The sequence below is a fragment of the Pituophis catenifer genome, unplaced genomic scaffold, assembly GCF_029215685.1.
Source record: "Pituophis catenifer annectens isolate HBS135680 unplaced genomic scaffold, rPitCat1.0.hap2 SCAF_7, whole genome shotgun sequence".
NCBI classification, from domain to species: domain Eukaryota; kingdom Metazoa; phylum Chordata; class Lepidosauria; order Squamata; family Colubridae; genus Pituophis; species Pituophis catenifer.
The window spans coordinates 89,277,927-89,290,222 of NW_027256887.1; the positions used below are offsets into that span (position 1 = coordinate 89,277,927).

General features: G+C 42.6%; 2 protein-coding genes across 2 annotated transcripts; both read right to left on the bottom strand.

Annotated features, from left to right (window-relative positions):
* Positions 1–2,279: 2,279 nt before the first annotated feature.
* Positions 2,280–3,230, bottom strand: LOC139319875 (olfactory receptor 5V1-like). The gene has a single exon (XM_070947925.1). It carries the CDS (start codon positions 3,213–3,215, stop codon positions 2,280–2,282), a length of 936 nt encoding a protein of 311 aa, XP_070804026.1. The 5' UTR covers positions 3,216–3,230.
* Positions 3,231–5,200: 1,970 nt separating this feature from the next.
* Positions 5,201–11,551, bottom strand: LOC139319876 (olfactory receptor 5V1-like). The gene is made up of 5 exons (XM_070947926.1): positions 10,641–11,551; positions 7,742–7,776; positions 5,882–5,987; positions 5,723–5,836; positions 5,201–5,216 (listed from the first exon to the last, which is right to left on the bottom strand). Exons 1-5 carry the CDS (start codon positions 11,549–11,551, stop codon positions 5,201–5,203), a joined length of 1,182 nt encoding a protein of 393 aa, XP_070804027.1.
* Positions 11,552–12,296: the final 745 nt, after the last annotated feature.

Below are 12,296 nucleotides of genomic sequence, written 5' to 3' on the forward strand. Positions count from 1 at the left end.
GAATGTCCATCTGTCCTCTCTGGGGTAGATGTGGCTCAGGACGTCATGGCTACCATGACAATCATTGACCTATCTTAGGTCATCCAGGCCTTGGGATGGTGGTCACATACCCGATTTGGCTTTCCTCTCAGAGCAGTGGAGTAATGGGTTGTGTGAATGACTTTGGGGAAGGAAGGAGGGGAAGATATGCTGCCTAGGAAACCATCAGAGAAGAGAGACAGGAGTTCCCAGCTGCTTAAAAGAGGAAGAAATGTAGGAAGGACTTCCATTAATGGATCAGATGTTTAAAAGGAGTGATAGTAAGTTTCTATGTTGAGACTTGCAAGATTTTGTTATTTTAGCCTTATAGTACAGGTTTCTCCAACCTTGGCCACTTTAAGACTTGTGGAGTTCAACTCCCAGAATTCCAAAGCCAGCTGGCTGGGGAATTCTGGGAATTGAAGTCCACAAGTCTTAAGGTGGCCAAGGTTGGAGATCCCTGTTATAGTAAATTAACTCATCTAGTTGTGTCTCCTGTCTGGTTTACCTGGAAGGGCAATGCGATCAGGAACTGGGAGAACTTTGACTGTCCCCCTTGTCATGGTCAGATCACATCCTGATTATTGCAAGGTTCACCAGTACCATTATCCACCACAGGGAGACAGGATCTATTAGATTGGTCCCTCCTCAACGACTGATGGACCTGGATAGGTGTCAGAGGGAACTGTTCCTATTGGTCTGCTCTACCCTCCATGTGAGGTCTTGGTTGTTGCTTGGAACAAGAGGGTCACCGAGACACTGGATTGGGGTGTGCCTATGCCACCTCTCTTGTCTTTTGATGCCCTCAATGCTCATGGTTTACAGAAGAGTTGAGGAAGATGAAATGAGAAAAGAGATGTCTGGAGCATCACTGGGGCTTTATGAGGAACAAATGTAACCAAACATTAGAGCTGTTATTAAGATCTACTACATGACAGTAGGGTGATGGAGTGACAATATTTCTCCAACCTTATTGTACAAACCCCACAGACCAGTTTCAGGTGACCTTGTGTTTGGTTGAGCTCATCCCTTGTTCCAAGCTACAACCAAGGTCATCTTCTCTTGCAGAACTTCAGAACAGAAGATTAGCACTACTGGATTAGTCCAGAATCTGTCTTAGATCAGTATTTGAGTTCTCACAGTGGCTGACCAGCTACCTCTGAGATGCTCACGGTATGATATGGAAATTGAAAGCAGAGAATATTTATAGGTTGAACCGTGAGCTCCTTGGTGCTCTCTGAGCTTGATGGTTTTCTGGCAGACGTATCGTTACCAAACTTGGTTGCATCATCAGTGTTAGAAGGCAGGGGGCTTTACTTCTAGCATTCCCTTCTAGCACTGAGGACATTACCTAGTTGGGTCATGAAATGTCTTCAAGAAAACAACCAAGCTCAGAGGACATCAAAGACCTCACAGTCCCCCTTCTCCCCCTCTTCCTCCTCTTTCTCCCCCTCCCTCTCCTAGTATTAATGATATACCCAAGTTAGATCATAAAACATCTGCAAAAAAACCCCCACCAATCTCAGAGATCACCAAGGACCCCACACATGTGGAAATTCTCCCCTCTCTCATCATTGTTTTTTTTTTAATTTGATTTATATGCCGCCCTTCTCCGGAGACTCAGGGTGGCTTACAATGCATTAAGCAATAGCCTTCATCCTTTTGTATATTTATACAAAGTCAGCTTATTGCCCCCACAAACTGGGTCCTCATTTCACCTACCTTAGAAAGGATGGAAGGCTGAGTCAACATTGAGCCTTGGCGAGATTCAAACTTAGAGTAATTGCAGACAGCTGGTGTTAATCACAATGCTATCAGTCTGCTGAGCCACCAGGCCCTTTACATTGTTCCTTTTCATCTGGACTTTGAGGCAAAGAGGAATAAAACCCAGACATTTTGAGAATATTTTTTATTTACTTTATTAATCCAATTTATACAGTCCAAGGAATTCTGGGTACTGAACAACATAAAAATAACAAAAAGGGGCTAGAAGGTCCCTTCCAACTCTGTTAATGTGTATTCTGTAAAATCCGTCCTCTCTTAGATTGGAGTCCTAACTATTGCTAGGTTTTGAATGAGTTTTCATTCAGGTTCAATGTCCCACCTACTCATAACAACAATCTCCATTTGTTTTCTCCTGAGAGTGGCTCTGCAGGAATCTTAAGAACGTCCTTCTACTCCAGTTCTTTTAAACAAATTTCATTTTTCTTAGGGAGCAGAAAGGCACAAAATTCAACAAAACACTCAGCCCTAGATGAGGGCTAGGCTACCTTCTGGCTACCAAGAAGCTTCCTCAGGGCCCCCTTCACCTCCTTGTTGCGGAGGCTGTAGATCAAGGGGTTCAGCAGGGGGTTGATGATACAAAACATGGTGGAGATCAAGGTGTCCATCTCTAGAGAGTAGCCAGCACTGGGCTGGTTGTAGTTCACAAAGGCATTTCCAAGGCAGACAATCACAACGGCAAGGTGTGAGGCACAGGTGGAGAAGGCTTTGTGTCTCCCGGTGTTAGAACGAATCCGCAGAATGCAGCCTAAAATGTAGAAGTAGGACAGGATGATGAAGAGAACAGGGACAAGGCCCACAAAGATGCTGGTGATGTGATTGGTCAATTCATTGACCCATGTATCACTGCAGGCAATTTTTAGGAATGGGGGGACATCACAAAAGATATGAGGAATGTTGTTGTTTCCACAAAACTCCAACCTGGAGGCCAGAGCAACATGGATGGCTGAGTCCAGGAAGCCCCAGAACCAAATGGCCACAGACAGCTGGACACACACTTTGCCCCTCATGAGGTGGGCATAGTGCAAAGGTTGGCAGATGGCAGCGTAGCGGTCATAGGCCATGACGGCCAGCAGTGCAGGCTCACATCCTGCAAAGCCAATCAGGAAGAAGGCTTGTGCCAGGCACTGGTTGTAGGAGATGGTGTACTGCTGGCGTATGAGGTTCACAAGGATCTTTGGTACCACCACAGAAGAAAGACAAATATCCAAGCAGGAGAGCTGGCTGAGGAAGAAGTACATGGGGGTGTGGAGACGGGAATCCAGGAGAACCAGAATTATGATCATGAAGTTGCCCAACAGAGTGACCAAATAGGCAGCCAGGAACACCAAGAAAAAATGGACGTGGTGCCTCTGGAATATGGAGAATGCCAGGAAGATAAATTCTGTCTCCTGTGTTTGGTTGTGGGAATCCATCAGGAAGAAAATGGACAGCTGGGAAGAGAGAAATGGGCATGTGAAGAAATTAGAATTAACTATAGGGTGAAATGAGTTAGCTTGGGAGAGCTGGGGAAGAGGAACTTAACTCGCTTCCTGGATTCTTGGGCTTTGACCTGCTGAGAAGCTCTGCAGAACATCCTTTCCAAGTTCTGCATCAGAACCACATTCCATAAAGAGGACAAGTGACTTATCACGAGGAGATGACACAATATGGAATATAGATGGTCTGTGGAGGAAACAGCAGTCCTTCAATCCTGCCTTCTCCAACGTTTGTGTCCTGAAGGTGACATGATGATTGTCTAAGATGGACCAAAACATTTTTATTTTTATCCTTCAGGAAGTCACCAGCCTACAGATAGACATGATAGTGGGACATCTTTATTTTTCAATGTGTCCTACTCCTTTCCCTGGCAGCACCAACCATTCAAGGAGAAGGTTGTGAAGAAGCTCCAAGTTCAGGATGTGTGCATCTAGATTTGGTTGTCATGATCTATCTATCTATCTATCTATCTATCTATCTATCTATCTATCTATCTATCTATCAAGATGTTGAGACTCTAGAAAGAGTACAGAAAAGAGCAACAAAGATGATTAGGGGCCTGATGTATAATGAACAGTTGTGGCAACTTGGTGAGAAGGACTAGAGTGACATGATAGCAGTATTCCAATATTTGAGTGGCTCCTACAGAGACAAAAGGGGGGGGGGGAATCTATCTAGTCTCCAAAGCATTTGAAGGCAGGCCAAGAAGCAATGGATGGAAAATAAGCAAGGAGAGAAGCAACCTAGAACTAAGGAGAAATTTTCTGACCGTGAGAACAATTAACCAATGGAACATCTTGCCTCCAGAAGTTGTGGATGCTCCATCACTGGAGGCTTTTAAGAAGAGACAGGACAGCCTTTTGTCCACAATCATATAGGGCCTCCTATTTGAGCAGAGGGTTGGACTAGAAGACCTCCAAGGTCCCTTCCAACTCTGTTATTCTGTATCCTGTAGACACTGCAATGAATTTTCTTCATCAGATTTTTTTCTTACAGTAGGAACTGTTGTAATAAGAGTGTGCTAAGAATCTAACTTGCTCCCAAGAAATTAGACCTTGGCTGGGGATCTGCAACCTTGGCAACTTTAAGACTTGTGGATTTCAACTCCCAGAGTCCAAAAGTCTTAAAGTGGCCAAGGTTGGAGACCCTTGTTCTTGGCTACTTGGTATCTGTTCTCCTCTCTCACTCTATTTATATTTATTGTAGTCAAAGCATTTATACTATTTCAATGCTAAAAGGTGCTGGAGAGCAATTATCATTTCTCTCTTTTATTATAAGTGTGCATAAACACTAGAAATTTATTCTACACCTGGAGTGTTAGGTACAAAAAGAGTAAGAAAACACATCTGGAGAATTTTCTGGAACCCAGGTTTGATCTAGGACATAAGATCAAGATAATGAAGAGTTGTAATAGTAACATTTATAAGATTTGAGCATCTTTAGTCTAAAGAAGAGAAGGCTAGGCAGAAACATGATAGCAATCTTTCAATTCATGAAGGGCTGACTCAGGGCAGAGGGTGGGGAGGTCTTCTCCAGAGGAAGAGGGGGTCCACCTATTCTCCAAAGCACCAGAAGGCAAGACAAGAAGCAACGGATGGAAACTAATCAAGGAGAGAAGCAACCTGGAGGTGGAGGTGGTCCACCTCCTAATACACATAACTACAGCTGCCAGACTAGCATACGCTCAATACTGGAAAAAGAAAGACCTACTACCACCAGAAGCAACCTGGAACTAAGGATAAATTTCCTGACAGTTAAAACAATTAGCCAGTGGAACAGCTTGCCACCAGAAGTTATAGCTGCTCCAACACTGGAGGCTTTTAAGAAGATGTTGGGCAGTCACTTGTCTGGAATGGCATAAGGTCTCCTGCTTGAGCAGGCAATTGGATTAGAAGATGTCCCTTCCAACTCTGTTATTCTGTTAAGTATGAGAATATCTGAAGATAAGAGAAAAACCAACAGGTAGAAGCTTAAAAGAGAGAGAGAGACCCAAACTCAAAATAAAGAGGAATTTCCTGACTATGAGAGCTATGAAGCAGTGGAACAGCTGTCTCTTGGAGTTGTGGAGACTATATTTATAGGTTTTCCAGAAAAAGTTGGAGTCCTTTGTCTGGGATGGTCTGAAGATTTCTGATCTGGACAGGGGGTTGGATAGAAGACCTCCAAAGTCTCTTCCAACCTTCGATTCTATGATTTTTGAAGGTAGATTTTCTTTTTGGTCAAAGCCTTCATTTGAAGCAAGTCATCACCCTAGGAAGACACATAAAGCTGGGCTGTCAGTGGTTACAGCTGCCTCTTTCAGCAAGTGACAATATTTGCCATTTCTGAGCCCTCCCCAACAGAAATTCTGAGGAGGAATTGGGTTCCTCTCGCTCCCCATGTCAATCTCTCCTTGCCATATCTCCCCAAAAGAGGATGCTGGATGGACCACAAAGCAGCTCACCTTTGCTGGTTATCCCAGCTGGAGAAGACCAGCTGAGACTGAAGCAGAGTCATGTTCTCCCCATCTTCTTCCACAGTTGGATGCAATGAGACGAAAGCTGGCTCAGCCAAAAGTCTGCCAATGGAGAAGGGAGGGAGATCTTTAGAAACTTGTTCTTACAAGAGAAGCAAGTTGCTCGGTTGTCTGCATGAGCCGTGGTAGATGATGGGCTTGGGGGACAAGGTCCCTTGGTGTGTGGGCCCTAGGAATATTCCTGTCCTGGATCCTGCAGGGAATAGAACGAGGAGGAGGTCCTCTGGGGCCAAACTCTTTCATCCTAGGACTTGCTTGGAGACAAGTGAAGCCAGACAGGGAAGTTTAATTGTGTAGAGGGAGGAGTGAAAAGGAAGGAAGCAAAGCACAGTAATTTGTCAGATTTGAAGCATAACCAATGAAGAGCAGATATTTGAGTTAAGTTACCTCCTTTTGTTATTAATTGGTGTCCTAAATTTCTTTTTCTGTCTGTGGCCTGGAATTGCCAAGTCGCCTCCATTTACTTTAGGTACTACAAGGTCTGATTGCTTTTCTTTCTTTCTTTCTTTCCTTCTTTCCTTCTTTCTTTCTTTCTTTCTTTCTTTCTTTCTTTCTTTCTTTCTTTCTTTCTTTCTTTCTTTCTTTCTTTCTTCCTTCCTTCCTTCCTTCCTCCCTCCCTCCCTCCCTCCCTCCCTCCCTCCCTCTCTCCCTTCCTTCCTCCCTCCCTCCCTCCCTCCCTCTTTCTTTCTTTCTTTCTTTCTTTCTTTCTTTCTTTCTTTCTTTCTTTCTTTCTTTCTTTCTCTCTCTCTCTCTCTCTCTCTCTCTCTCTCTCTCTCTCTCTCTCTCTCTCTCTCTTTCTTTCTTTCTTTCTTTCTTTCTTTCTTTCTTTCTAAAAACCAGCTAACAATTTGGAACTCAGAACTCAAATAAAGAACTGTGGTTCTCTCTGTGCTTGGTTGTATTTCTTGCAGACATTCATGACCCAAATACATCACCAGTGCTAGAAGAGAATGGGGTTTGTGGAGAGGAGGAGGAGGAAGAGGAAGAGGAGGAAGAAAAAGAAGAGGAGGAGGAGGATGGTGGGATCCTTGCTGTTTTCTGAGCTTGATTATTTTCCCCAGACATTTCATGACCCAACTAGATAACATCATCAGTGCTAAGAAGAAGTGGGGTTTGCAGAATGGAAGAGGAGGAGGAGGAGGAGAAGGGGAGGAGGGCCTGAGTGCTGAGTGCATTTAAGGTGCTGGTTTTGACGGAGAGAGCCTTTCATGGCATGGTATTAGGCTATCTGAAGGACCATTTCTCCCAGTGGTTCCATTACTCCCTCTGGTGCACCATCACCCTAAGTTGCCTTTGGTGAGATATCCAGCTACATATGTTTGATTAGTGAATATATAATAAAACATAAAATCCAAGACAACAGGAGTTCAATTCCCATCTATGTCAACTTTTCAAGGTAGATCAGGCTAGAAAGCTAATGCCATGTAGGTCAGGACTACTGTTATTGTGACAGATCTAGGAACAGAATCTGGTAAATTTGAAGATACTTCCTTCTCCCTCACTTTATCTTTCGGTGAACTAGAGAGGGGCTTATTTGAGGTATTTTTCTCCTCTTCCTTAGTCTTGGCTGAAGCCCTGCTTATCTGATTGTTGCCTTGGTAGAGGCTCTTCCTTCAGTCTTTCTTTCGTTCCCTATGCCCTTACATCCATCCTGGCCAACAGATGTCTGCAGCCAACACATCTGAAGGGCAGGTGAATGGGATTCTTGAATATTTGATGTCCCACCCTGAGCAGAGGGGGTCTAGGACAATTCACCACAGCCAACTCACTCAAATAATATTGTTGACTTATCCCATGGCGAGTTATCCCACACTTAGTTGGTTGCAGTGAGCTGTTCTATGGCAAGTTGGCCATGACAAACTGGCCACAGCAAGTTGGCCATGATGAATTGGCCGTGGTGAGTTGGCCGTGGTGAGTTGTCCCATTCTGCCTGAGCAGGTCCCCTACCAATGTTCTGCTTTTCTTTGTCCTGCAGCCCCAAAGGGTTGGGTGAAGGTTGACGTTTCCATTACTTGTTAAGGATGGAGTTGGGTTCTTCTCAGGTTCTGCAGACTTTCAGAGGTGTGCAATTGGGTAAGAGGCTCCTTCCTTCATATTCTTTTTGCTTGATCAATATTGCAATGAAGCCAGTGAAAAGTGAAAAACATCAGAACTATGTCAACCCTGAAGCTGACCCGGGGTGAAATGGTACCAGTTTACTCCAGTTCGAGCGAACCGGTAGTGATAAAAACTAATGGTTTGGGCGAACCGGTAGTAAAAAAAAAGCTACTGGTTTGGGCGAACTAGTAGTTAGCTACCGGTTCAATCAAACTGGTAGTTTAAAAAAGCTATGATCCAATGATCAGCTGTGCTACATGGTTTAGCTTTCCTAGAAAGCAGGAAGCAAAGCTAAACGGCGCGGCACAGCTGATTATTGGATCGTAGCTTTTTTAAACTGCTGGTTCGACCAAACTGGTAGCTTTATAAATGCAGCGTGCATTTGGTGCGCACTATGCATATGCGTGTGCAGCACACATGCGCAGCCAGCAAACCGGTAGCAAACCGGTTCAGATTTCACCACTGAGATGATCTGACCGAAGCCCTCTTGGAGCTTCATTGTTGCCACACTGGAGCTGAGGGAGAGGGCAGGGGGAATTGAGATAGTTGGGACTTTGTAGCCAAAATAAAATACTTTCTGTTGGGACCCAAGGACATTCTCACACCTGATCAGAGGAAGGAGGAGGGATGTCACCAGGCAACTAGACGGAGCTGTGATTGGACCATGTGATCGATTGTTTTGAGAAATGTTTTACTTTTAATTAGGTGAAAACCGCGGGAAGCTTCAGAGTCGGTTTTCACCAGATCTGTGCCAATATGATATTTCCAATAAAGTTATTCTTTGAGGAATCTCCTGCCTCGGAGTTTTGCTTGTTATGGATGTATTACTTGGAACCCTGACAAACTGTTTGTCTCTTCTGCTAAGTCCAGCTGCTTATTTCTTTGCTTCCAAATGAGAGAAAAATCTGGAAAATCTGTGGGGTGTTGCCTGTCCCCAGCAGATTTTGAACCAATGGGAAGTTACATATCACCAAACAAATTTAATTTGGAAAACAGGATTTTGATTTAGGTTTGAGATAAAAATTCAGTGGTGCCTGAGACAATTATGAACCTACTAGGGGACTGATTGAGTTTTCAGGGATTTCTTTTCCATCTCTTAAAACAACCCCACCTAAAATAATAGTCTTTCAAAACTACTTTTGACTTCTGTACCTATTAATTAGGTCACCAGTATTAAAGTCAGAATTTGCTTCAAAAACACACATTTTTTTTAAAAAAAAAACTTTTCTAGTATGTTTTTACCAATGTTGTCCTATTATAACATTTTTTTTAACCTCGTTAAAAGCAAACAAACCACCTTTAGTCTATGCATGGTGTGAGCCGAGATATAATAAGGTCATTTCAGATTTAAAATTTGAAGCTTCTTCTCACATGTAGTTATAAAACTTTTTACCTGACCAATAGTTAACTGTTAAGATCCTTAAAGTCAGGAGTACAGGAGATGCTGGACAATCAGTATAATTGGATTCACAACCCTGAGAATTCACAAAGGACCCTCAACTCAACAAACAAACAAACAAACAGACTCAAAATGAGATAAGCACTAATTAACTTCACTACTTCTGTCAATGTTTTTGCTAGTTTTTAACTGGTTAAGGTGTTGGAGAGGACAAATCATTTCCTTTTTTTTAACATTTTATTTGTTTTATTCATATAACATTCAATTTTCATCAAATAGGGTGTGTCCTGGGTACAGTTATGTTTAGATAGTCATATTACACAGTTTCTTCTTTATCTTAATAATAAGTGTTAGTCTGTACATTTCTGCACATTCTAATATTTTTTTAATTACATTCTCCTCAAGTGGGGGGTCTCATAATTTTTCCATTGTTGCGCAAATGCAATTCTAGTTGCAGTTAGTATATGCAGGATCAAATATGTAGTTTTTTTATCATATTTTTCTGGTAGACTGCCCAACAAAAATATCTCTGGTTTCAAATCTGTATGTTGTTTTGTCATTTTTTTTCCAGCCATGTGTGTATTTTCGTCCAGTATTTTCTTGCTTTTGGGCATGTCCACCACATATGAACCAGAGGATTGATGACACTTCCAACATTTAGCAGATCTGTCTTTATACATTTTTGCCAATCTTGCCAGTGCAAAATGCCATCGATAAAACATTTTATACAAGTTTTTCTTATATGCAGTCAACATCGTCAATTTAATATTTCTATCCCACAATTTCTGCCATTTGTCTAATTCTATTGCATATCCAAAATTTTTAGCCCAGGCAATCGTTGTCTCCTTTACCTGCTCACTTTCAAGTTTAATATTTAATAAGTAACAATATAGTTTATTTATCAGTTTATCATCTGTTCCAATCAATATCTGATCTAGTTCTGTTAACTCTTTGTTAAAACCATACATTTTAGCATCTTTCTCATAACAAAATTGTATCTGCATGAGTCCACCGTGCAATGTCTATTACATGAGTACTAAGTTCCTGCTTTGTTTTTAGCTCCCCTTTGTCATTCAATATATCCTTATATCTTACAATTTTTTCCATGTTGATAACATTAGGATGTACCAATGCCTCCATCATTTCTGTTTGTAGTAAACCTTGAGGAAGGCAGTGAGTCTGAATGCTACTGATTGTGAAAATCGACCAAACACCTGGTGTCCTTCGTGTGTCTTTTCTGCTCTGAGTATAGTCAGGAAAAACAAGACTTGATGTTCCAGGAAGGGCTAGAACATCAGTTGTCTTTAGAATTTCCGAGAAGAATCCTACATTCTCCTGTGTCTTTCCAGGACCTTCCTCAGGGCCCCCTTCACCTCCTTGTTGCGTAGGCTGTAGATCAGGGGGTTCACCATGGGGGTGACAATGCAATACATGGTAGAAATTAGGGTGTCGGTCTCCAGGGAGTAGCCAGCACTGGGCTGGTAGTAGTTAACGGAACCATTCCCAAAATAAAGAAGGACCACCATCACGTGAGAAATACAAGTGGAAAAAGCTTTGTGCCTCCCTGTGTTGGAACGGATACGCAGGATGGTTGCAAGGATGTAGAAGTAGGAGATGACCACAAAAAGGAAGGGGCCCAATCCCACAAACACGGTAGCTACCTGGATTGTTATCTCACTGACAAATTTGTCACCACAGGCGATTTTCAACAGAGGGGGTAGATCACAGAAGATGTGGTAGATCTGATTATGTCCACAGAAATGGAAGTTGGAAGCCAAGGCTGTGTGAACTGCTGAATCCAGGAAGCCCCAGATCCAGATGATCACAGATGCTTGCATGCAAACACGTGGACTCATGAGGTGTGAGTAGCGCAAAGGTTGACAGATGGCAGCATAGCGGTCGTAAGCCATGATGGCCAGCAACCAGCATTCTGAGCCCGAGAAGGCCATCAAGAAGAACATCTGAGCAAAGCAAAGGTTGTAGGATATGGTGTGTCTTTGGCGAAGGAGATTTGCTAGGATCTTGGGGACGGTGACCGTTGAGTAGCAGACATCCAAGCAGGATAAGTGGCTGAGGAAAAAATACATGGGACTGTGAAGGTGGGAGTCCACCAGGATGAGAGTGATGATCATGAAGTTACCCAGAATGGTGACCAAATAGATGGTGAGGAACAGCAGGATGAGATAGACCCGGCCATGTGTGATGTTGGAGAAACCCAGAAAAACAAACTCAGTAACTAGAGTGTGGTTGCTGAAATCCATGGGAATTCAGGGATCCTGGGTAGCGAAGATCTTAAGAAGGACATCAAATGAATTTTTTGTCCTCTTATTTCTGCATAAACACCTCTTGCACAATATTAGATCTGGAACCTCCAGGTTTGTAGTGCAGGAAAAAGACAGTAGAAATGCTGAAAGGTCCAACTTTCTTACTTTTACTTTTGCTTCTCTCAGTTGAAGGCTTTCCACTTTCAGAGAACCTGCTGGGATGGTTCAGAGTCCAGCTCATGCCAAAATCAGAGACATTATTTTTCTTCCTGGCAGCTTTGGAAATGATCCTTCTTTTGATAAAACCCCGTGAGTAGAAGCAGTGTGACCTAGCAGGAGAAAGAAATGGAGGGGGTGAATATTATAACAATCCAATTATCATTAATTAGGAAGCATGTTAAGATCTACCTCACAACCACCTTAAGGATGAAGAAACAATGGAGAACTTCATTGTTGCAATCCCTATTCTCCGTTTAACATTTTTATTGAGTTATAAGATAAAATAAGATACAAAATACAAATAGGAGAATGGTGGGGTGAGGGGGGGGGGGAAGAGAAGTGAGGAAGAGTAGGAAAAAAAGAAAAAGAAACCTTGACTTCCGACTCTCTCTGTTGCCGTAAAATAGGACATTAACATCAAATCACAACTTTTGGGTTTTTTTTTCATAATAATATAAACAAACCATTTCTGTAAAGAACCATCAATCTAATCAGTAAAACCCAAAATCAAAGTTTCATTCTG